Here is a 27,063-nt window from a genome sequence, read left to right as displayed (position 1 = left end):
TGTTCTCCTGACACTTGCCTCAGTCATGTGTCTCCCAACAATGTGTCCAATTCCTGTTTCCAAGTGCAGCATCTTCCTCCTTTTGCCTCCTTCTTGGGGAGCCTGGGAGACAGGGGGAGGCAGGCAGACAGAAATGTGTCTGTAGTAGTTAGGAGGTTATTAGAAGCTGCAACTATCAATTTGTATTAAGTCAGCACCTTATCTTATTGCTGTTGGAAGCATAGGTGGCCACCTCATACTGCTGGTGTTTACAGTATGTGGCTCACCACACTCCTCTTTGCTGCATACCTTTTAAAAAGAAAAATAGAGGAAAAGAAAAATAAAGAAAAACCGTTATTACTGTCTCCCAGCTGTGCACAGTGGTCTCCTGGATTAGACACCTGAGAGCGAACCTCATTGTTCTGCTTTTGCATTTCTGTTGTCTTCAGTTTCTTTCTCCACAGTGAGTGTTCAGCAGCATATTTTTACCTAGCCTTGGACATTTTTCTCACATGTCAAGTCAATTGTAAAACAATTAAGTCTATAGATGTTAAGATGACAGCATCATCATGATTATAATTTCGCTTCAAGTATTCTATTTCACATTATTTATTTCTTGTGTTTTTTTTTTTTAAGTAAGCTGTTCATTTTTGAATGGTAAAGAGAGCCATTAGGTGATAATTCAGTCTCACCTGAAGAGGCTCCAAAATTGAATTAAGTCATTGAATTCAGTTACTGTCTTAATGCAGTCCTTATTTAAGCAACAGTGCTATTTAAAATGTTTATTTAAAAAGAAATGGCAATCGCTTCTCAGCCTTTTGGCTAAGATCAAGTGTAAAAAGAAATGACAATAGGATTGGGAGTATACACACACACACACACACACACACACACACACACACACACACACACGGTCTCACCAGATTCTTTGCTACACTGGATCACAAGTGATTAGTTTTGTTTAGCTCTAGTTAGCTTTAGTTATACTGCAGTTATAACTGCACAGATAAAATAGCCCTCAGGAATGCTTAGTAAAATTATCAATTAGTTATGTCTTGTTTTATTGAAGTGATGGGAAGTTAAAAGGTAATTAGGGGAGAAATGTCAAATCAGTCAATAGTTTCTGGTATTTAAAAAAGTAGGATGAAGTTCAGTTTTGATACCAATTTATGGTCTCTGTGACAATGAGTGATTTTATTTTGTAGAGTCACTATGTTTGCAAATTCATGGGACTTGACCAAAGACTGTTTCTTCTTAAAGGAAGTGTATAGCTCATTATTTCAAGTTGCTTTTGGGTGAAGCCTGACTGGGTTTCTATGTTCCCTAATCTGTTGTACCTTATATCTAACCGTGGAAAATGAATGTCTCAGACTGCTTTTCCTATGTCCTCATGAGCCTTCCACCACATGCCCACCACTGTGCTCTCACGTTGGCTTAGTGCACCAACGTCGTATCCCCCAGCCACGGTGTCCCCCTGAGAAGGTCCTGCGGGGCGCCTCACATTTCATATCCTGGCCTGTGCTGGCATTTCTTCTGCTCCCAGGGCTGGGCCTGGGCGTTGCCTGCAGTTTCACTTTCCTCTTTCAATTCCTCCAACTCTACCTTCAAAGTTCCCCTTGCTCTTCAAACTCCTTATTCCTCCCAACCTTATAAAGATGTCTCCGATCTGTGATTTCTCCAGGTTGCAGTCTCTCAATTCCCACTGTTTCTTATTCAGCCAACACTTACAGGTGTCCTGTTGGGTGCCAGGCACTGGGGCTGAGACAGCCTTCTCTCGGGGTAGCCCCTGGAATGGCTACCACCTTACACTCATTCCCTCATCCTTTGCAGTCCCTTTATTGCTCACGAGTCTTCTGAGATTGTCAAGCCGCTGAGCCTGTTTTTCCCACACATCTGTCTTCCTTACATGACTATAATAGATTGGTTCTCTAAGCTACTTCTCCTGGCCAAAGAATATAGGAAAATTGTGCTGGAGAATGTATCTTCCTTGGCAAAAATATTACTTGTGTATTACACTCAGAGTTGTTGCAAGGGGTGAATAGAGGATTCACTGTTCCCACAGATCCCTCACTTTATCCTAGTTGTTAGAGACTGCAGTGTGAAATATTCTGTTTAAACATCAGTAGCCAAGCTGATATGCACATAGTGAAGGCGGTCAGTGGTGAGCATCCCGTTTTTGTGTATTCTCTGCAGCTCCCTGAGAATATAGGCTCTGGCTCCCCAACCCCAGCACATCAGCTCCATCCTCTTGATAGCAGAGTCTGCCCCCAACAATGTTTAGTCATACACTTCAGTTAGGGGGTTCCCCACTGTAATCACTGCACTCTGTAGCTCTAAATTACTATTTAAAGTGACCATTGAGGATAATGTTCTTTTTATTTGGAGGCTGCCGGCGTTAAAATCTTAAATGCAGCTTAGATACTTCAGGGACATCTAAATCCATCATAGTAACTTTTGTTTGAGGGATTTGACCATCTCCGTATCGGTGACTTGGGGCAGCTGCTTGAGCCTGTGAGGTCCTTTTGGTCACTAAAGGTTTAATTTTAGGCAGGGAGTATGTGTGCCAGTGAACCTGCTATTGGTTCATTATTACTGAATCAGTTCATAAAGAAATATTCAAAGGCTTGATGCTCTCAGGATGCTCCAGGGCATGTTTACAAATTAAACAGCTTTTTTTTTAAACCATAAAATTTATATACATGTACTGGCAATATTTAAAACACCCATGAGGGAGATGGCAACATTAGAAGATGGTTTTTGGGGGCGCCTGGGTGGCTCAGTCGTTAAGCGTCTGCCTTTGGCTCAGGTCATGATCCCGGAGTCCTGGGATCGAGCCCCGCATCGGGCTCCCTGCTCAGCGGGGAGTCTGCTTCTCCTTCTCCCTCTGTCTACCATTCTGCCTACTTGTGCTCTCTCTCTGTCAAATAAATAAATAAAATCTTTAAAAAAAATTTAAAAAAAGAAGATGGTTTTTGCATGTGTCTGAAAATCTGCTTACAATAGACAGAATTTGTGGGATTCCAAATTTGCAGGATTTTTCTTCCTCTAATTCCAATATTCCATGTGTATATTTTTAGGGATATGTTAAGACACTTGAGGTCAAGAGTAAGCCTTGAGTTTTATGGTATAATAGAGCTTGGAAGTGAATGGCAAATTAGAAGGTATGTATGTGAACTAATTAGAATCTTCTTTTTCACTAAGTAAGTTCCTGGCACATAATGGACACTCAACAAGAAATTGAGGAATGGATGAATTAAAAAAAAAAAAAAAACTAAAAGAAAAGATTCATGGTTATATCATTTGCCTCAGAGCAACAAAACAAGAAGAAAAGTAATCAGCTCAATCAGTCATTATTTTAGTTGTCTCAAGCCTGATAGCTTAGTTTATATATTTTTTTTCCTTGCCACCCAGTGAACTGAGTTGAGATTTGAGGGGACTTATGGACATGAATTAAAGTATTTTTAATGAGAGACTGAAGCCAACTGAAGAAAGTGAATATACACTGAGTGTTATGCAGAAACAACTAGGTTTAGTCTATATCTCACTTTTCTTTCTCCCTTTCTTTTTTTCTTTCTCCTTCCTCCCTTCCTTTTTTTTCTTCCATTCATTCATTCTACTCTGATTTGGGATTTAACAAAGCCACAGGCCTTAAATTACTGAGTTAGAATTACTGAGCCCATTTTTGTGAAAATAGGCTCATCATAAAGGCTAGTTCATAATCTGCAACAGATTATCTGTCATACTTTTATTCTCACTTTACAACACGTGAAGTATTTAATACCGTGTAGGACATTTCTTCTCAATTACAGAAATTTCTTGAAATGCGGACCGATATTGCACAATATTGTGTTCTATAAAAATAGTCTGAATGGACTGCCTTTATCATGAATTCAAAAGGATAATTGAATTGAGGATTAGTTCCATCTCTTGGTGGCACCTTGCCATCATATTAATTCTGTATATGGTCTAAATATCATAGTTTGCCAAGCACTGTCACGTTACCTCTTTCAGTCCGCTGGAGACCCCTGTGATGTAACTAATATCATCCTTGTTTTACGGATGTTGAAGCTGAGGTTCAGTATTGCTAGTGTTTTTCATAAATGCCCAAATAAGTTAAGTTGCAGAAACAGGTCTTTGACATCAAGCCCAGCCTCCTGTTTTACTGGATCACATTCACCTCTCTGAGCACATACCAATTAGTGGTAGAAGAAAGCATCATGTTTCCCTGGCCATTTTAGCTGACTTCACCCTGATAACCCATCCTCACTGCATACAATAGCTGGGAAATAACTGGCACCTAGGCCCTGTTGCCAATGGGATATAGCAGGGTTTTATTCTGTCGACCAAGTTGGCTTTCCTTCATTTTCCAGTGTTGTTCTAACAATATAAGCTTAATATCTCACTGACCACATGCAAAGTCCCTTATATTCAGAAGGACGTCATATATAAATATATAGACACTAAAATTTTACTTATTTTATTGTTATCAGTCCAGCATCAAGTAAATACTCCTATGCCATCAAGGATTAGGGAAATGAGCATTATTTTTTGTCTCAGAGACCAGTATCAGATCACTGGAGGACAAGTACAAGAAATGATTTCTAATTGTTCCTGTATTTTGCTAACGTTTGAGGAGACCAAGAGTAGGTTCCATTTTCTGCAGTATCATATGTACAGGTGATGTTGGTTATCTTTATTGCCCTGTGGGATATTTCTCCCATCTATTTCCCTGCCCTGGATATGGGGATGGTATATTTCAAGACAGTCCTCAGGTAAAAATGTATGTGACTAGTTTGCAAAATATTTGCATTGACATATATTTTATTTATTTATTTTTAAATATTTATTTATTTGAGAGAGAGAGAGGGAGAGAGCATGAGCGGGAGGGAGAGGCAGAGGGAGAGGGAGAAGCAGACTCCTGGCTGAGCGGGGAGCCTGACGTGGGGCTTGATCCTAGGACCCTGGGACCATGACCTGAGCCCAAGGCAGACGCTTCACCGACTGAGTCACCCAGTCACCCCTCATTCTGAGATTTTAAATACATAGTACCTTGAAGCGGTTGTCTTACAAATTTGAAATGTGTGTTCTTTGTCTGAGATTGTTTTATTTTTACAAGAGATAGTAACTATTAAGTGAGATAATATGCTCTGAACAAAGTTGTTTCCAGGGAGAAAAAGACCGTGATGTAACCTGATTGTCTGCATGTGGGCCTAGGTGCACACACTTTCACCTTCATGCATATATTTTGGAAGTATAGAATTATAGACCAAAAAAATCACTTTGTTTTTCTAAAAAGAGATTTATAAAAACTATGTGTGCTATGGAAATCTGGGGCTTGGAATCTAGACCTAGTGACTAATTTGGTTGCCTCTCCTACCTATAGGAAGTTTGGAGGATTCTGTTTTAAAATACTACTGTTGGTGGATCTGTAGGTGATATATATCCTCCAGGTAGAAGAGACTCTCATCAACTCACTTATTTACCAGATGAGAAGACAAATGACTGTTCCATTGTCAGCCATACTTGTCCTGTTCTATTACGTTTTCAAAGATCAGCTCAAACCGGTGGCCATTTCTCACAGGTGGAAAGGACATCACAGTATCCTAACTTCATCGTTTTTTTTCTCTTCATTTTGATATACAACCCTTATAAAATCCTTGTGACAAATACTCTTGTGTTCTAAGACTGAACCAAAGGACACTTAGGTCACTTTTTATTTGCTGTCCTAAATACCTGGAACTTACATGTGACAGGCCTCAGGGTGGCTTTTGTTGTGATTCCTCCCTTCCTATGTGCTTTACTCTATAGGAAGGAGACACCCTTGGTCTCAAGGGCTCTTGCTTTTGATGCTCTGTGATATGTATTTTGTAAAAATATATATAAAGATGATTATCAGGCACAATTTTTTTCTGTTTTCTCCATTTTTCATTTCCAAATAATTTCAAATTTAAAGAAAAGTTGCAAGAATAAGAAGAGTACAAAGAACACCCATATGATTTGCCGATTTCTTAAACAAACTACCTCATTTGCTTTATCATGTGTTCTCTGTATCTCTCTATCTCTTTATACGTGCGTGTGTGTGTGTGTGTGTCTACACACACACATATCAAGACAGAAAGAGGAGGGAGAGAGAGGGTGGGATGGGGGAGAGAAAGACCACGAGAGCTTTTTATGAGCCATTTGAGAGTAAGCTGTATACATCATATATATTTTTAAAAACCCTAAAAAAAATCATAACTATTCCTCTTTATGGTAATATTTAGTAAAAGCAAAAGATTTATACAATTTGAAGAGAAACCAGAGTATTACCAGGCACATGTCTTATGCTGAAGATGAAAATAAGAGCATTTGTTAGTCTCCAACTTCATAAAGTTTTAAATGAACAATGAAAGAATATGTGTTATTATCATATGTACTAAGCTGAATATTCTTTTTATAATATGCCAGGAATTTTTTCTGACAATATATGAACCTGGAGCCTCATCAGATTTGATTCTATTGAAATATACTTCTTAGAGGAAAAAATAGCCTGTGTGTCTTATATAAGTCTGTAGTCAGCTATAATGGTTAATGTGCAACCTCCCTTGGAAAAATCTGTTTTACAAGAAAAATGTTGACACAGTTTTAATTATAGCACTCAAGTGAGCGCTGTTATAATTTTTAATATTCCTCCATGGTAACATTTTCACTGTTCTGGTAGAGAAAAATGCCCTGGTCCCATGTCCCTAGTTGCTGGTGCTTTAGGATTTTATGGGAATGTTGTCTTTTCGAACAGAAATTTTTCATTTGGTCTCAAAGAAGAGAATAGGGCCACAAAATTTGGTGCACTTATTTATTAACATGAACTTTCCTCTCTCTGGCAGTCATTATTCTGGTTTAATATGTCACTATTTGGACTTCACATGACTCATGTTAATGAAGTGAGCTTCTATGTAGTTTAACATGCTAAGTCTCAACACCTGCTCACTCAAACTAGGGAAACTGTCCACACCTATCATCTAAAGAAATTGTACATAATATTAAAAGGTTATCTTGCTCAAGTTTTATGTTTATGTTTATTAGGATTTAAGGCATTATAAAATAATGTATAAATAGTGTACTTGAATGTAATGTATAGTAGTCAATGCACCATCCCTGTGAAGACATGGATTGGAAGATGGAGAGCTTGCTCCATACTCCGCTTAGAGAGGAAACACTGTCCATGCATTGTCACTCAGTGTATTAAAAGATGCTTCCATGGCTTCCCACCCCTTGTTGACCAAGCACTCTTGAACCTGCTGGCTCTTTGGCAGAGGTTCAGGAATGTCAGTTGATTGTTGATTTGCCCCTGTGCCCTTCCTTTGTCCCTTTCTGAATTTGCAGAAGTATGGAATTTCTGTGGCCTCTCCGGCACTGAGGGGAGGCTGGTGCTCTGGCTTATCTCAGTGGGATGACAGGACTGGCAAGGATATAGACGCTTGTGCCTTCACAGCGTGGGCTCCTGCAAAAGTGTGGGGGGGCTCAGTTTACCCCTTCAGCCAAGCTGTATGCACCAAAATTTTAAATAGGAGAATGATTATAGTTGCCCTTGCCCAAGAGGGCAGAATAAGGCTGTGGGCAAAAATATCAGTCCTTGCTTACTTAGCTCTGGCTGGTAAGTGCTGTGATAAGAACATCCCTTTTCAGTGAAAAAGAATATTTGTGAATCAAGACAAAGAAATAGTTACTGCTTTTGGACAATATGGTAGAGGTTTTATCTTTTGTTAGTGTTGATTAAAAAGATTTGATCTCTCATCTGATGAAAACTGCCTCTGTAAAGGGCACTTTTATATACATTTGCAAGACATAAAGGCACTTGTATGGAAGAGTGCATTGATGTGTGTTCTTGGATTTGGGATGACTTTAGAATTTGTATATTTTCCAGGAAATCTGTGAGTGTAAGATTTCTTATTGTTTTGACATGACTTGGGGGTCATGTTGAGTAGTACACATACATATGGGCATACATATACAAGCAGAGTAAGACTTCAAAAACAGCTGCTTCTTTCAAAGGATTAGGAATTTTAGATTTCAAAATAGCCGCTTCTGTCTGAGCATGAGCAATAAAGGAATTTGGATCACAACTTCAGGATTTGCAATATTAGGAATGTAATGTTTGTGCATATAACTGATATATTTCTGAAATGCATGAGCAAATTATATATTTTAATTGAATTAGAGCAAAATTTGTAGAATTTTGGATTCCATACTCTGATATTTAGGATTATATCTATGTCATATATTCTACTCCATAGAATGATAATCAGTTGGGATACACTGAGAAAACTAAAAGGAAATGATTATCTCTTCTATATACTTTTGAGCCAGGTTTAGTTAACAAGGAATGACCTAGAATTAAATATATATTCCCATAAAAAATACAACAATAATTCAAGTCTCAAAGGATGCCTTTTACCCTAAATACTTGTTCTTTAATTACACACTCTTTAAGAGCATTAAAAGCATTTTTAAGAAGCATTAAATATATGCTTTTTATGTTGAAGTAATCCATAAGTCAGGCTTATTGCAAAATATTGTCCACCTATCTTCAAGCAAAAGATACTTTAAAAACAGACTGTTGTTCTAATTTAGAGTATATAGAAGTTATGTTTGGTCTTAATTACATTTGCCTGGATTCTGTCTTAAAATAGTTACTGATGGGAAAATAACAATGATGTGGTACAATAGAAAAACACATTGTATAATTTAAAAACTGGGTTTTTAAAAGTTTTTCTTCAACTTTAATTTTTATTTATTTGTTTATTTTTATTATTTGTTTATTTAGAGTTTCAAGTTTTTGTTTAAAGTCCAGGGAGTTAACATACAGTGTAATATTAGTTTCTAGTGTAGAATTTAGTGATTCATCACTTACATACAACACCTGGTGCTCATCACAAGTGCCCTCCTTAATCCCCATCACCGATTTAACCCATTTTCCCCACCCACCTCCCCTCCAGCAGCCCTCCATTTGTTCTCTATAGTTAAGAGTCTGAAAAACTGGGGTTTTAGTTCCAGCTTCTCTACTAATTGGTTGCATGGCTTGAGGTAAGAGAGATAACTTGTCTAGATTTTATTTCTGTTCATAAAATTGAGAAGCTTGAAACAAATGGACTCTATAACGTTTTTTCTTGCCCTACTATTTTATTATTTATTTGAGGCTTAAAAGACTATGATATTCATTGCATTGCCAAGAATCTGAAGTAGAGGTGATTGACACCAACCATGTGAAAGAGTAAAACAAGGGTCTTATATATGTAAGTTCAGTATGCTATGTACTGCCATGTGACATTCTGAGAGCTTATAAGGACTTTATAGGAAAGCCACAAAGATGAGATAACAGGAAACTGAAACCTGGGATAGGTAGATAAATATATAAAGGAATTGATACTGTTTGTTCAAGAGGAATATGAGAAATACCTAAGAACAGTTGGAAATAATTTTCCCTTTATGCAACAAATATTTATAGCCTACTATGTGCAGCCACTGTTCTTATCAAGGATCTGAGGATGAGATGAATTGAAGTTGGAATAAACTGTAGCAATACAGTTGGAATAAACTGTTCCTCCTTTTAGGAAGGAACGATTCTTCATCAGGGTCAGATGAACTAGATTGGGTCAGGGAAGGTGCTTGGGAGATCTCCTGTAGTCTTTAGAGATGATAGTCCCTTGTATTTCAGATGGTTTCGGAAACATCTTGCCCAATGGTACCCTTTGTGTGTCTTCCCAAATGGAATCCTTAATTTCTTTTCCACTCTTGCTGGCTTTGTCACCAAAAAAGTGGGAGATAAGACTTTTGCTAATTGCTCCATTTTTCTCCCAATTAAAATATGCTAGAGCTTAGAGTGATGGGGATAGCAGTATGCCAGGATAAGTAAGATAGAGTGGGATTTCAGGGGCGCCTGGGTGGCTCAGTTGGTTAAGTGTCTGCCTTCGGCTCAGGTCATGATCCCAGGGTCCTGGGATCGAGCCCCACATCAGGCTCCCTGCTCACTGGGGAGTCTGCTTCTCGCTCTCTCTCCCCCCTCTGTGCTCTCTCTCTCTCAAATAAATAAATAAAATCTTATAAAAAAAGAATAGGATTTCACCCTTCCCTGACTTATACTTTCTCAATGCAGTGTCATTAAAAACCACCAGTTCCCAGAATAATTGTTTCCAAACACAAGCACCAAAATACACTACAAAGCTAACTGTGGTCTTTAGGTTCCATGATGCCCCAGTGATGAATCAGCCTTCTGCTTACAATATTCTCTAAACCCCTTAAATGGGCCCCAGGATTTCCTCTACCACCTTGCCCTTAATTCAGCATGGCTTTGTGGGGTTCACAGTGTAGAAGTGATTTTGAGGTAGTTCATTGTTTTGAAATTTCTTTGCCATTTCTTTCATTTTTTTGGATAAATAAAAGTTATCCATTCTTTCAGTGGTTTTCTCTTTTACATTTTTATGAAAGTAAAAACAGAGTACAATAACTCTTTTTTTCAAGTTTTTATTGAAATTCCAGTTAGCTAACATACAGTGTCATATTAGTTTCAGGTGTACAATGTAGTGATTCAACAATTCCGTACAATACCTGGTGTTCATTGCAACAAGTGCACTCCTTAATCCCCATCACCTATTTTCCCCATCCCCCTACCCACCTCCCCTCCGGTAACCGTCAGTTTGTTCTCTATAGTTAAGAGTCTGTTTCTTGGTTTGTCTCTCTCTCTTTTCTTTTCCCTTTTGCTCTTTTGTTTTGTTTCTGAAATTCCACTTACGAGTGAAATAGTATGGTATTTGTCTTTCTCACTGACTTATTTCACTTAGCATAATACTCTCTGGCTCCATCCATGTCGTTGTACTCTTTAACATTTATTTATTATTGTGAAAGCAGAACTGCACAGAGTGTTTATATGACTCATGATATGCTATTGGAACCAGCTGTTGATTCATAGACCTTATAGAACCAAGGTCTCAAAATATGCTGTTTTACCCATAGTAAGATCTTACCTGTATCTTACCATATAGGAAATATACTATTTTACCTTTAATACTAAGTCTTAAGTGTCCTATATTTTTACTACAGCATCCTACTTAGACTTCATTTGATTTAAGCCTTAGTTTTGAAACTACAGACTTTATTCTAATAAGACAGAGATTCACTGTTTCATGGTTAGGAATCTGTCTAGAGCCTTCTGACTCAAAGTGTGGCCCATGGACCAGCAGCATATGCATCATCTTTAGATTGTTAGAAATGCAAACCCCCTATCTTTCTCTCCCTACTTACTGAATCAGAATCTGCATCTTGACCAGAAACCCCAGTTAATTTGTGCGCATGCTAGGTTTGGGAAGCACTGGATTTAAATCTGTGAATCACACTAATTCTAGCTGAGATTGCTTTGAGGTTGGTGGCAGAACAGTTGTAAATTACATTTACCTTTGATCTGGAGAAAAGATAAACCCAACAACTGTGAATGACTTGCATAGTCTGAAAATACTTAAAATGATAAAAAGTGTGCAAATTACATGAAATCTGCAAGAAATTAGAAATACTGGCAAGAAATAAGATAAAAATTATCCCAGAGAATATGAACTAAATGTGTGTGCACAAAGCATTCTGTAGTGCATAGTATTGGGGAAATTGAACATAAAAAACATCATGATAGATGTGACATAGGCCTAATAGTAGACAGAAAGTCAGAAATTAATCAGTGATAGATCACAGTGGTCACTGTTCCATTGCTGGTTTGATTTGTTAGAGATTTTCTTAAAGGCAGAACCTAGTTGTGGCCTGTGTGCTTTTCATGCAGTAAGTGCCACTGTTTGCCAGAAAAACAAAAATAAACTGGAGAGTGTTAAGAGATGGGCTAGAAGATTGATTATGACATAGGAAGAACTGATTTATGAGGAAAGAGAAAAATAATTAAATGGGCAGCACTATGCTATAAGAAGAGGCTATGGAGACATGGATATTTATCTGATGTTTCTCTTATGCTGTTTCCTGTAGTGTCCATATGAAAGATGCAGAAATATTAGGAAGTAAGGATGCTGAGAAATTTGTTACAGGACAAAGCAATATCAGCTGGAACTACTCAATTAAATTATGAGCAATATCGAAGATTAAGTTTCAGAAAATTTTACCTGCTGCATGAGAAATGACCTTGAATGGGATGACTTTATCCCTGGGAACTTTCGAAAGCTCTGTGGGAGAAGAATGGAAGATCATTTGTTAAATTGTTGAATTATCTCCCCAGGGAAATAATTGGAACCCCATCCCTTGAAATTTCTAAAATTAGGGTGGATAAAAACCAGGATGTTGCCTATGGGAACTCTACTTCTGGCAGAAACCTGGTGATTGATGAGTGATGTTTTTCTTCTCCAATATCTTTGATTATTGCTCATGGTGACCATACACAGAAACATTTTTTCATCAGGTGGGTATCCTATTTAATTTTTTTTTTTAAATGCTAGTTTCTAGAAAAGGAGTTGGAGAGTGTCACTCATCTGCTGTCCATGGTGTCTGCCTCCTTGGCAATGGTAGGCTTACTTGGCATTTTTTTTTTTTTCCATTTCTCTTCACTACGTAATTCATTAAGAGATGCAATTTAGTATATATTGGAAGTGAATTCATTTCCTACATTCTCTTCATTCAGAAAGCTAAAAAGAAAAGCCCCAAATATGCCTTGCCTTTTGGAGCCATTTGTCAAATGAATACAGAAACTCTGTATGAAACTCAAATGAAATCATCTAGTGCTTCAGAGAGTTTTGTGATCCTTTTTATCCAGATGAAAACCCAGCTCATGTTTGCCTAAGAGTAATGGTCCAAGAGCACTACATTGCCTTCTCCCTCCCTCTGTAGACTTTTCCCCTAATGATCTATATTAGCTGAAAAGGGGAGCTCAGAACCCCAATTCCATTGGTCACAAATAAAACACAACACAATTATTTAGTATTCTAATTATTACTTTACCTTTTCATGCTAGTTCCTTCACATCCACATTTATATTGTCTAGGAGATCTAGCTTAATATAGGTGCTGCTAAGGATAATTTATATTGAATATGTTGACTGGAGATATTAGATATACTTCATGTTGGTATGTAGGAAGGTTTGCACCAAACTTAAATATTAAGTCACATTAATTAAACTCTATCACGTGTGCCGTAACATGAATTGTTTTTTTGTTGATGGTATTTTCTAAATCACTGTACAATTTTATTATTCATGACTTTGTGCTCCTGCTTTAGTTTTTAGAAATTCTATTTGTCTTTAGCCCAGAGTTCTTTCTCCTTTCCTTCTTGAGAGGGGTCTAAACCTAAACAAAAAGGTTAAGATTACAACCTGCTGTTGTGTCCCTAATACAAAGATCATCTCCTCTGTATCCTGTTTCTGTGAAAATGGCTTTAACAAATTGCCAGCATCTTACATGTGCAAACAACAACTGTCTCCAAGATGAAAACTAATTGGGAAATAAAAATAAAATTGATGGGTTACAATCTTTCTTTTTCTTCTCTTGCTTCCTGACTGATAGGCCTACCAGAGGGGCAGGGAAAAAAAGTCCTTTTTCTTTCTAAATCGTTCTATTAGTGTCATATTGATTCTCTCTCAAGTACACCCCGTGGTCTCAGATGATCACATATTGTCTTACGTTCCTTGTATTGATACAGCATCTTGGCTCATGGGTTGACATGCATTGCTTGTACTGGGGCGACACTGCTCATCGTTGATATTCCTGGGGTGTACCAAGCCTCCTCGGCATGAAACAAGGGAACAGGTTGTTTCACAACAGTACTCTCATTCTTTGAAAAGTGATTATTGTTCACTCCAAGTGCTACCTTAAGTCTCTGTCAGCGTTGCTTAACATTGCTCATGACCTCTACAACAATACTTGAGTTCGTTTGTGTCTCTGCGGATGCAGGAAAAAAAGATTCCTCAGCTGAGTATCAAGATATTCTACTGTTACACTATTTGTAAGAAAAAAAGATGTATTATAAGGTGTCTGAAAGAATACAAGGTGACCTGCCTGCACACCGTTGCTTTGGCTCTCTTTCTTACCTTTGTATTCTCCCATCCCCCTCCCTCTGTTTCAGCTAGCCGTGAGGTGGTTGGAACACAACTGCCATTACCAGTACATGGATGAGCTCCTGCAGTATATCCGCTTCGGCCTGATGGACGTGGATACTCTGCATACAGTTGCCCTGTCCCACCCCCTCGTCCAGGCAAGTGAAACTGCAACAGCTCTTGTCAATGAGGCCCTGGAATACCACCAGAGCATCTATGCGCAGCCCGTTTGGCAAACTCGCAGGACCAAACCGCGGTTCCAGTCAGACACTCTGTATATCATTGGCGGGAAAAAGCGTGAGGTCTGTAAAGTCAAGGAACTTCGGTACTTCAATCCCGTTGACCAGGAGAATGCTCTCATAGCTGCCATTGCCAACTGGAGTGAGCTGGCTCCCATGCCCATGGGAAGGAGCCACCATTGTGTGGCAGTCATGGGGGACTTTCTGTTTGTAGCGGGCGGAGAAGTTGAGCATGCTAGTGGCCGGACGTGTGCCGTGAGGACTGCCTGTCGCTATGACCCCCGTAGTAATTCCTGGGCCGAGATAGCACCCATGAAAAACTGCCGGGAGCATTTTGTGCTGGGTGCCATGGATGAATACCTCTATGCGGTTGGGGGTAGAAATGAACTGCGCCAGGTTCTGCCTACAGTTGAGCGATATTGCCCCAAGAAGAACAAATGGACTTTTGTGCAGTCCTTTGACCGATCCCTTTCATGTCATGCTGGATATGTGGCTGATGGTCTTCTTTGGATATCAGGTAGAACATGCCTCATAATGTTGGATTTATCAAAAAAACACTTTTGCTGTGGCATAAATTTAAAAGTCGAGCTTTGGTAGTCATGGCTATGTATAATTGAACCACTGAACCAAGGATGCCATGTTAGCTAATTAACATTCATTTATTGGGCACCAGCTCTATAGAGAGCAATGTTAATTGGAAGTAATTGACCTTTCTGTGACTTTCTGAGTGATTAAAGTATAAGGTGGAAATTAATGGCCCATCACATCCTTTTTCTATACCAAACCTTCTATTGTTTAGATTGTCCGTTTTTGATACTCATGAATTGTTTTACACACCTTGTGGTTTATCCAGGTTCTTCACTTTTTTTTTTTTAAATCATCCTGGGCTGCTTGACTAGGAGATGTTTCATCGAAGACAGGGCAGGCAAAGTAAAAACCCAAGAAATCCATTTTGATGGGTATAACAATGGGTATATATACCAGGTAGGAGCCATGCTGTTCATGGAAGGAAGGGATTTAAGTTATTGACTAAAATAATGTTCTTGTATTATCTGTGGATTGTAGTTACACCTGACAACCTAAATTCCTTATTCTTGCTTACTCTCCCATTATTACTGATTATTTGGGGGTACTTATTATTTTAGTTTACGTTTTCTTCAGTTTTTTTAAAGCCTTTTGATTATGAAAAAAGAGGCTAGTATAATGAACTCTGTGTACCCATGACCCAATTTCAGCAGTATTCCACTCATTGCCAGTCTTATTTCATTCATACCACACACTGCTGTACACCCCTCATGGCTACCTTTTCACTGGTACAGAAGAAGTCTCTGAGGCAGAAATTATCAACATCACATTATCAACCTATATTTTCCAATCCAATTCTTGAAAAGACCTAACCTGTCCTTTGAAAGGGTTGCCTATTGGGGAAGAAAGTTCCATCTTCTCTCAGTTGGAGGATACTCATTTTGTAACCCAGATGGCACTTGTTGAATTTCCATGTCAAGGACAAAGAAAAATAGGAAAATCAGATAATTTAAATACTAAGAGTAACTTTGAGATGTTTGTACTTAGAAGACACAATCACTTTTTTTTTTTAAGTCTCTGTGTCTTAATCCCTTTCATGTATTTCACCCATCCCCCTACCTACCTCCCCACTGGCAAGCACCAGTATAGTGTGTTCTCTGTATTTATGATTCTCTTTCTGGTGTTTTTTGTTTGCTTGTTCATTTGTTTTGTTTTTTTAGGCTCCACCCATAAGTGAAATTATATAGTATTTGTCTTTTTCTGACTTATTTTACTTAACATAATACCCTCTAGGTCCATTTATGTTGTCACACATGGCGAGACCTCATTCTTTTTTTTATGGCTGAGTAATATTCTGTTATGGATATCTTCTTTATCCATTCATATATCAGTGGACACTTGGGCTGCTTCCATAATTTTGCTGTTGGAAATAATACTGCAATAAATATAGGGGTGCATAAGTCTTTTCAAATTAGTGTTTCTGTATTCTGGATAAATACCCCATAGTGGAATTACCGGATCGTATGGTAGTTGTATTTTTTTTTAAGGATTTTATTTGTTTATCTGAGAGAGAGAGAGAGAGAGCACAAGCAGGAGGAGCTGCAGAGGGAGAGGGAGAAGCAGACTTCCCACGGAGCAGGGAGCCCAATGCAGGGCTCAATCCCAGGACCCTGAGATCATGACCTGAGCTGAAGGTAGATGCTTAATCAACTGAGCCACCTAGGTGACCCTCCTTCATCAATGTTTTATAATTTTTAGAGTACAAGTCTTTCACTTTCTTGGTTAAATTTATTTGTAGGTAGGGCGCCTGGGTGGCTCAGATGGTTAAGTGTCTGCCTTCGGCTCAGGTCATGATCCCAGGGTCCCGGGATCAAGTCCCGCATCAGGCTCCCTGCTCAGCGGGGAGCCTGCTTCTCCCTCTGCCTCTGCCTCTCTCTCTCTCTCTCTCTGACTCTCATGAATAAATATATAAAACATTAAAAAAATTATTTGTAGGTATTTTATTCTTTTTGGCACAATTATAAATGGGATTGTTTTCTTAATTTCTCTTTCTGCTACTTATTAGTGTATAGAAATTCAACAAATTTTCATATATTGATTTTGTGTTCTGTAACTTCACTGTATTCATTTGTCAGTTTTAGTAGGTTTTTTTGGTTGAGTCTTTAGGATTTTCTGTATATAGTATGATTTCATTTGCAAACAGTGAAAATTTTACTTTTTCTTTACAAATTTGGATGCCTTTCATTTTTTTTTTCCTGGTCTGGTTGCTGCGGCCAGGACTTCCAGTACTACGTTGAATAAAAGTAGTGAGAGAGTGGACATCCATGTCTTGTTCCTAATCTTAGAGGAAAAGCTCTCTCATTTTTTATCCCTTTAAGTATGATGTTAGCTGTGGGTTTGTCATATATGGGCCTTTACTATGTTGAGGTATGTTCCACCTAATCCTACTTTGTTTAGGGTTTTTTATCATGAGTATGATGTACTTTGTTAAATGGTTTTTCTGCATCTATTGAAATGATCATATGGTTTTTATTCTTTCTCTTATTGATGTGATGTATCATGTTGATAAATTTGTGAATATTGAACCACTCTTGCATCCCAGGAATAAATCCCACTTGATCGTGGTGAATTATTTTTTTAATGTGTTGTTGGATTTGGTTTGCTAATCTTTTGTTGAGGATTTTTGCATCTGTGTTTCATCAGAGATATTGCCCTGTGTCTTTATCTGGTTTTGGTATCAGGGTAACACTGGCCTCATAGAATGAATTTGGAGGCTTCCCTTCCTCTTCTATTTTTTGGAATAGTTTGAGAAGAATAGGTATTAACTCTTCTTTAAATGTTTGGTAGAATTCACCTGTGAAGCTCTCTGGTCTGGACTTTTGTTTTTGGGAGTTTTCAGATTACTGATTTAATTTCACTGCTAGTAATCCATCTGTTCAAATATTCTATTTCTTCCTGATTCAGTTTTGGGAAGTTATATGATTCTAGGAATTTATCCAGTTCTTCTAGGTTGTCCAATTTGTTGGCATATAATTTTTCATAATATTCTCTTATAATGCTTTGTATTTCTGTACTGTTGGTTGTTACTTTTCCTCTTTCATTTTTGGATTTGAGTCCTCTCTCTCTTTTTTTTTCTTTTTGATGAGTCTGGCTAAAGGTTTAATCATTACAAAGCACCAGCTCCTGGTTTCATTGATCTGTTCTACTGTGGGTTTTTTTTGCTCTTTTTTGTTTTGTTATAGTTCCTGTTTCATTTATTTCTGCTCTAGTCTGTGTTATTTCCTTGTTTCTACTGGCTATTTATTTATTTATTTATTTAATTTTTTAGTCATCTTTTTCTAGCTCCTTTAGGTATAAGGTTAGGTTGCTTATTTGAGATTTTCCTTGCTTCTTGAGGTAGGTCTGTGTTACTATAAATGTCCCTCTTAGAACAGCTTTTGCTATATCCCAAAGATTTTGGACCATTGTGTTACAATTTTCATTTATCTCCAAGTATTTTTGGATTTCCTCTTTGATGCCTTAGGTGACCCATTCATTGTTTACATCATGTTATTTAACCTCCATGTATTTGTGTTCTTTCCAGGTTTTTTTCTCATGATTGATTTCTAGTTTCATAGTGTTGGGATCAGAAAAGATGTGTGGTATGACTTGTCTTTTTGAATTTGTTGATACTTTTTTTGTGGCCTAATGTGGGATCTGTTGTAGAGGATGTTCCATGTGCAATAGAAAAGAATGTGTATTCTGCTGTTTCATGGTGGAATGTTCTGAATGTATCTGTTGGATCCATCTGGTCCAATGTGTCATTCAAAGCCACTGTTCCTTGTTGATTTTATGTTTGAATGATCTATCCATTGATGTAAGTGTGGGGCTTACTATTTTGTATTACTACAAAGTCCCCTACTATTTTGTATTACTATTGATTACTTCCCTTATGTTTGTTATTAGCTGCTTTATGTATTTAGGTGCTCCCCTGTAGGGTGCATAAATATTTACGATTGTTATATCTTCTTATTGAATTATTTCCTTTATGATTATATAGTGTCCTTCTTTGTCTCTTATTACATACAGTCTTTTTTGAAAGTCTGTTTTGTTTGATATAAGTATTGCTACCCTGGCTTTCTTTTTTACTTCCATTTGCATGATAAATGCTTTTCCATCCCTTTACTTTCCATCTGCATGTGTCTTTAAGTCTTAAATGAATCTTTTGTAGGCTGCATATTGATGGGTCTTGCTTTTTTATCCATTCTGTCACCCTTTGTCTTTTGATTAGAGTGTTTAGTGCATTTACATTCAAAGTAATAATTGATAGGCATGTACTTACTGACATTTTGTGACTTGTTTTATGGTTGTGCTTATAGTTCTTCTCTATTCCTATCTTTTCTTGCTCTCTTCTCTCATGGTTCATTGACTTTCTTTAGTGATATACTTGGATTCCTTTCTCTTTGTTTTTTTCATAACTCTCCCTGGTTTTTGATTTGTGGTTACTATTAGGTACATATATAACATCTTATGCATACAGCAGTCTATATTAAGTTGATGGTCACTTAAATTTGAATGTATTTTTTTACCACCCCCTCCATGTTTTAGGTATGTATATGGTGTCATACTTCACATCCTTTTATTCTGTGAATCCCTTGACTGATTTTTTAAAAAGATTTATTTATTTATTTTAGAGAGAGAGACAGAGAACACAAGCAGGAGGGGCAGACGGAGAGAGAATGTGAAGCAGACTCCATCTCAAGCTGGGAGCCTGACCCAGGGCTTGATCTCGGGACCCTAAGATCGGACCTGAGCCAAAACCAAGAGTCAGACAGTTAACCAACTGTACCACACAGGCGCCCCATCTTGACTGATTTTTTTAAAAGATTTATTTACTTATTTGAAAGAGAGAGTGTGTGTGTGCAAGTGGGACGGGAGGGGCAGAGGGAGAGGGAGACAAACAGACTCTCTGCTGAGTGGGGACCCTGATAGGACCCTGAGATCATGACCTGAGCTGAAATCAAGAGTCGGAGGCTTAACTGACTGAGCCACCCAGGCACCCCCTCCTTGACTGATTTTTATAGATATAATCAATTTTACTGCTTTTGTGTTTCCTGCTTTTCTTACTCTTACTTATGCTCTTTCCTTTCCCCTCAAAAAGTCCTCTTTCACATTTCTTGTAGGGCTGGTTTAGTAGTCATGAGTTCCTTTAACTTTTGTTTGTCTGGGAAACTCTTTATATATCTTTCTATTCTGAATGATAGCCTTACTGGACAGAATATTCTTGCCTTCAGGGTTTTTTCCCTTCAGCACTCTGAATATATCATGCCACTCCCTTCTGACCTGCAAAGTTTGTGCTGAAAAATCAGCTGATAGCCCTGTGGCATTTCCCTTGTATGTAACCATTTTCTTTTCTCTTGCTGCTTTTAAAATTCTCTGTTTATTACTACTTTCTGCCATTTTAATTACTATGTGTCTTGGTGTGTACCTCCTTGGGTTGAATTTGTTGGGGGCTCTCTGTGGCTCCTGGATCTGGATTTCTCTTTTCTTCCCCAGATTCAGGAAGTTTTCAGCTAATATTTCTTCAAATAAATTCTCTGCCCCCTTTTCTCCCTCTTCTCCTTCTGGGATCCCTATAATATGAATGTTATTATGCTTCATGGTATCTTAGTTGCCTAAGTCTATTTTCATTTATTATTATTTTTTTCTCTCCTGTTCAGCTTGATTGTTTTCCATTATTCAGTCCTTTAGGTCACTGATCTGTTCTTCTGCTTCCTCTAGTGTACTATTTATTCCATCTAGTATACATTTAATTTCAGTTATCAAGTCCTTTATCTCTGGTGGGTTCTTTTTATTGTTTCCTATCTCTTTGTTAAGGGTCTCACTGAGCTCCTCTTCTTTTTTCTCTAGTCAAGTGAGTATTTTTAGGACCATTACTTTAAATTCTCTCAGACATATTACTTATCTCTGTTTTGTTTATATCTTTTGCTGTGATTTTGTCCTGTTCTTTCATTTTGTACATATTCTCCTGTCTCCTCATTTTGTGTAACTCTCGTGTCTGTTTCTATGTGTGAGAAAAGTCAGCTACATCTGCTGCTCTTGAAAGTAGTGGCCTTATGAAGAACATGTCCTGTAGTGCCCTGCAGTGCAATGTCTGCTCTTCACCAGAACCTGGCACGTCAGGGGTGTCTTGAATGTGTATTGTGTATACCCTGCTCTTGTGGTTGAGCTGCATTTGCCTTTCGTCCAGTCATCTGCAATGGCTCTCTTTGCCTATTGCGGTCAGGGCTTGGTCCTTGCGTTGTTAGTGAGCCAGGGTGGGGCCGCCTTTGGATTAAGTTGAGTCAGACCAGGTATTTGCCAGAGATGTAGTATCACTGAACTGCAGGAGAATGTGGGGATGGGGTGTGTGGTGCCAGCAAGGTTTGTGTTGATGAGAGGGGACTTGCAGCTGCCTCCGCCAAGGCAGGCCAGGGATGGAGGAGATCGACCCAGAGACGCATTCAGGGGCAGGTCAAGTGGTGTTAGCAAGGTTTGTGTGGTTCTGCTGTGGGAGGGGATCTGGAGCTGAGGCCTGGCTGGTGGGGGGTGTGTCTGCAAGACAACACGGGGTGGGTGCTTTTAGCAAGTTAGGTGCTGTGCTGGTTCCAGCAGGTGTCCATGTATCTAGGCTGGGGTGGGGGAGGGAAATGGTGTCCACCAGCTATTTTCTTCCTGGAAAAATCTCCCAGTGATCCCTCTCCCTCCAGCATGCACTCTGAGATTAATAAACAAATTACCCTCCTGTATGTCCCAGGTGTTTTTCAAACTGCTGCTTCTATGCTGTATCTATGTGGGACTGTTTGTTGTGCTTTCTCTTTAAAGGTGGGGAATCAGTTTCCTCTCACCCTCCCAGCCCACAAGCCTGCTGATTTTTTAAAGTTCCAGGTTTTAAACCCCTCTGATTGTAAGATCTTGTGAATTTTGTCCCCTCTGCTTTTCAAAAACAAATGCTATGGGGATTCATCTTCCCTGTGTAGGCTTCCTGGTGTGAGAGTCTTTTCTTTCCCCTCTGTGGGCTGCTGACAGTCCTAGAGGTCCGTTTAGCTCTTGACTGCACCTCTGCCCTTCTTACCCTCTTTGATGTAGCCTCTTCTCTACATTTAGTTGTGGAGAGTCTGTTCTGCCATCTTAGGGTCATATTTTGTGTTATTTATGCTGAGGTGGTTGTTATCTAGTTGTATCTGCAAGACAAGGTGAGCTTAGGTTCCTCCTGCTCTGCCATCTTCTTCAGAAGTCCTGATCATACAGTTTTTATTTTTTGTTTTGTTAATGTGATGTATCATGTTGATTGATTTGTGGATATTGAACTGTCATCCCAGAATAAATCCCACTTGATTATGGTGAATGATCCCAATGTATTGTTAGATTTAGTTTGCTCATCTTTTGTTGAGGAATTTTACATCTATGTTCATCAGGGATATTGGCCTGCAGTTTTATTTTTTTTGTAGTGTTTTCATCTGGTTTGGGTGATGCTAGCCTCACAGAATGAATTTGGAAGCTTCCCTTCCTCTTCTATTTTTTGGAATAGTTTGAGAAGAATAGGTATAAACTCTTCTTTAAATGTTTGGTAGAATTCACCTGTGAAGCTGTCTGGTCCTAGACTTTTGTTTGTTGGGAGTTTTTGATAACCAGTTCAATTTCGTTACTAGTAATTTGTCTGTTTGGATTTTCCATTTCTTCCTGGATTCAGTTTTGGAAGATTATATGTTTCTAGGAATTTATCAGTTTTTTTCTAGTTTGTTCAATTTGTGGACATAAAATTTTTCATAGATGGGGTGCCTGGGTGGCTCAGTTGGTTAAGCTTCCAACTCTTGGTTTTGGCTCAGGTCATGATCTCAGGGTTTTGAGATTGAGCCCTGCATTAGGCTCCATGCTCAACACAGGGTCTGCTTGGGATTCTTTCCCTCTTCCTCTTCCTACCTCCTGCCACTACCCCCCACTCACGCTATCTCTCTCTCTGTCTCAAATATATAAATATATATTTATATATAAATATATAAAATCTTAAAATTTTTCATAATTGTTCAATTCTTTGTATTTTGGTGATGTTTGTTGTTACTTCTCCATGTTCATTTCTGATTTTATTTCTTTGAGTCCTCTTCTCTTCTTGATGAGTCAGTCTAAAGGTTTATCAGTTTTGTTTATCTTTTAGAAGAACCATCTCCTGGTTCCACTGATCTTGTCTGTTGTTTTTTTATTCTCTGTTTCAGTTACTTTCACTCTGAACTTTATTTTTTTCTTCTTTCTACTAACCTTGGGCTTTGTTTCTTCTTATCTTTCTAGTGCTTTTAGGTGTAAGGTTAAGTTGTTTATTTGAAATTTTCTGTTACTTGAGGTACACCTGTATCACTGTAAACTTCCCTCTTAGATCTGCTTTTGCTGCATCCCAAAGATTTTCGACCATTGTGTTTTCATTTTCATTTGTCTCCGTGTATTATTTCATTTCCTCTTTGATTTCTTCGTTGGCCCATTTTTTGTTCATTTAATAGCATGTTGTTTAGCCTTCATGTGTTTGTGTTTTTTCCATTTTTTCTTCTTCTAATTGATTTCTAGTTTTGTACATTTATGGTCAGAAAAGGCACTTGATATGGTTTTAATCTTCTTAAATTTATTGAGACTTGTTTTGTTGCCTAACATGTGATCTCTCTTGGGGAATGTCCCATGTGCACTTGAAAATATTTTATATTCTGCTGTTTTGGGTTGGAATGTTTTGTATATATCTGTTAAGTCCATCTGGTTTAATGTGTCATTGAAAGACACTGTTCCCTTATTGATTTTCTGTCTGGATTATTTATCCATTGATATAAGTGGGAGAAGCAATCACCTTTAGGTAAATCTTGAGGACTTCTCAGCTTTCTTCAATAATCTTCTCTAGTTGTTTAACATCTGCTCTGACAAAATTCTCCCTTGCATTTAAATTAAATTCATTTGTATTCTGCCCATTTTTCCTTCTGCTGTCCTCAATAACCAGGGAGATAGCCATAGTCTTGGCTTCTCAGAATAATGCCTCAATTATTGACAATTCATTGATTTTCATTAAAGAAACGTAGCTCATGGGCGCCTGGGTGGCTCAGTTGGTTAAGCGACTGCTTTCGGCTCAGGTCATGATCCTGGAGTCCCAGGATCGAGTCCCGCATCGGGCTCCCTGCTCAGCGGGGGGTCTGCTTCTCCCTCTGCCCCTCCTCCCTCTCATGCTCTCTCTATCTCATTCTCTCTCTCAAATAAATAAATAAAATCTTTAAAAAAAAAAAAAAAAAAAAGAAACGTAGCTCATGTCAGGATTTAAGTGCTCCATAATTAATGAATGAAGTTAAGAATTGGATTAACGAAGAGGACAAATGAGATGGATCCAATAAATTGCTGGTCTTACATACCAAATAAACATTAGATATGAGTGTGAACATTTGTATATGCAGATATATTTAGATAAAAACTTCATTTATCTTTTGTTTAAATATGTATTTCAATATTTAAGAAAACAACCACCAGGACTATGTCTTGTTGGTTTTGCTGAAGAAATTTCAAACTTGGGTACAAATAAGCCTTTGCTAATAGAAGGAACAGATCTGTGCTTGCCTTGGGCAACAAAACAATAATGGGTTAATAAAATCAATGTAATTTATATTCTCTTCCAACTTACATTCCTTCCATTGATTCATTTAGTTTTCATTTGTTGTTAATGCATTCCCAAATTTGCTTTGCATTTCTAATTTTTTTTTTATTTATTTGAGAGAGAGAATGAGATAGAGAGAACATGAGAGGGGGGAGGGTCAGAGGGAGAAGCAGACTCCCCGCTGAGCAGGGAGCCCGATGCGGGACTCGATCCGGGGACTCCAGGATCATGACCTGAGCCGAAGGCAGTCGCTTAACCAACTGAGCCACCCAGGCGCCCTGCATTTCTAAATTTTATGTGAATTTCTCATAAATCTTTTAAGAAATATTTTCTATTTTCTTACTATAAAACTAGCTTCAAAAAAAAATGCTGCAGTTTCCCTTACATATTCTTAAAGATATGACTACTTAACCTCTTCTTTAGTGAGGCCTTAGAAAAACACAGAAGCCTATCCTAGACTGGCTAGATCTTTCTGGTATCAAGCTGATTTCTCTTTCAATACAGAGGTCTGTATGTTTCCTTTTCCATTTTATTAAATGTATCAACTTATTATAGATCTTATTGCTCTATCACTTTGTTTTTTCCCCCACTGTGAAAGGAAATACATTTTCTTTGTTCTTCTTTTGCACTAATGTATGCTGCCTGTGTTAACCATACTTAATGAAAACAATCACAACTTTCTCAGGTTTGTTTCTCCCTACTGTGTACTTGAGATGAAAAACTCACTTCCCTGTGTACAGTACAATACCTTTAATTGGAAAGAAAAGGAAATCACCAGTGACATTTCTAATACCTTCAGTAGTCTGCCTCTTTCCTCAGGACCAGCTTATAATAAATCAATTATGAATCTAACCATGGATGGGGAGGGGTACTAGATTTGCTAATGGCCCCCTTAAAAAAAACAAGGCAGGTATATGTCACCCTATTATTGATTTAGAAGTGTTACCCAGCTTTGTTGTTGCAAATAAAAATATTTGAGGCTATTCCTTATCCTTTACCAAGTAATCAAGTATTTCCAATTTAATTGATGGGGACTTGGGTCATTGGCATACTTCTGGTAGTTTGCAAGCTTTGCCTGAGGTGAAGGAAGTAAAGATTTTAGAATGTGGATTTTAGGAGCTTATTTCTGTTCCATAAAACACAAAGTGAATGTTTCTTTAGAGATTCAATATTTCTGGCATGTTCACTGCCTCTGCATACTCCCTCCCTTTTCTCTGTCCATTTTGGGGTCAGGACACCTTGAAACATGTCCATGGTTTTTAAAATGAGACAAGCAGAGATGAATTCAGAAAATCAGGCTGTATGGATATGCCCATTAGCATTTAATTTAAGATGTTAGAGATAGTCAAATTTTACAGGCTCCTGTAGCATTTGACACTGTGACCCAATTCACAAATGCTCCACATCATTTCTACTTGAAATTCACAATACTGAAGCAAAAGAAGCATTAAATATCCTGCAGTTGTGCTTTAAAAGGTATGCTCTCCATTGTGAGATATTGTTTGTGAACTACTAAAAAGATGCGTTTTTGTGAGTGAAAATTAATCCTGAGCTCATCTTGCAGAATAACTTACCTTTTCATTTTTGTCAAATGGCACCAAAATAATGGGAGCTAACCACAAAATTAGTGCTTTAAAATTATAAAAAAAAAAGACAAATGGTACTACATTTATTCAAAAGCAGTATTTAGTGCTTTCTTGATTTTCTTGGTGAATGCTACATCCTTATTAAGTCTTGTGCTGGTTCATAGATAAATGAGATTAATTCAGCAAACACACTTCCTACCCTCTAGGAGCTGACAATCAAAGAACTTTTCAGATATTTCATTAATGAATGCAGGATCTAGTTACAATGTAGCTGTAAAGTGCTGCCTTGTCTTTGCCCCCTGCTCAAAATAAAGCTGTTACCTTTCTAGCCCTGTCCGCCATGGTGCTTAGCAGCCAGGGATGCATGGTCTCAGACATGTTTACCAAGTAAAACACTGACTTGAGGGGCGCCTGGGTGGCTCAGTCATTAAGCAAGCGTCTGCCTTCGGCTCAGGTCATGATCCCAGGGTCCTGGGATTGAGCCCCACATCGGGCTCCCTGCTCAGCGGGGAGTCTACTTCTCCCTCTCCCACTCCCCCTGCTTGTATTCCCTCTCTCGCTGTGTCTCTCTCTGTCAAATAAATAAATAAAATCTTTAAAAAAAAAAACCCAGATATTTCATTAATGAAAGAACATTTGTTAAAGCTTCTTTAACTCCTTAGAAGATATGTTTATTTTCATCTTGATTAAATTTATATGAAGCTTGCATTGCCCCATTTTAAATAACTTTAATTTATTCAAACCTACTAGAGGGACTTTGGCTTTTCCAGTATTCATTAAAATTAGAACAATGTAAAATTTCATAAACATTTTTTAAATGCCGTGGCCTTAGCTTTTCTCTATCTGGTAAATATTATTTTACTTGCATCTAAAAAATTACATACAAAACACTGGTAATTAACAGGGAGTGCAGTGGAGGCTGGCTTGTGGTATCCTGAGGTCACAGAACATGTGAAACTTGCTCCGCTTCTCACCACCCAGGAGATGCTGAGCAAGTTTCCTAACCTCCCTTAGTCTTCTTCCAGGCTAGTGTGGAGTGACAAAGAAGAG

At 38.1% G+C, this 27,063-nt stretch overlaps 1 protein-coding gene and 1 non-coding gene across 9 annotated transcripts in view; both read left to right on the top strand.

The window, feature by feature from the left end:
- Positions 1 to 27,063, top strand: part of KLHL32 (kelch like family member 32) — a 210,781-nt gene that overhangs the window by 126,877 nt on the left and 56,841 nt on the right. For 7 of the 8 annotated variants that reach the window (XM_021693407.1, XM_021693401.1, XM_021693405.1 and 4 more), the window contains one exon: positions 14,059 to 14,785. In XM_021693407.1, the coding sequence (XP_021549082.1) occupies positions 14,059 to 14,785 (727 nt within the window). Of the gene's footprint in view, positions 1 to 7,341; positions 7,421 to 14,058; positions 14,786 to 27,063 lie in introns of those variants that run through there. The other variant, XM_044917422.1, reaches the window with a different exon arrangement.
- On the top strand, positions 26,261 to 26,391 carry LOC123325621. Its single transcript, XR_006540552.1, has one exon. It is a non-coding gene; the product is annotated as a small nucleolar RNA SNORA63 (small nucleolar RNA).

The sequence above is a fragment of the Neomonachus schauinslandi genome, chromosome 8 (assembly GCF_002201575.2).
Source record: "Neomonachus schauinslandi chromosome 8, ASM220157v2, whole genome shotgun sequence".
NCBI lineage: Eukaryota > Metazoa > Chordata > Mammalia > Carnivora > Phocidae > Neomonachus > Neomonachus schauinslandi.
This window is presented reverse-complemented; position numbering and strand designations above follow the sequence as displayed.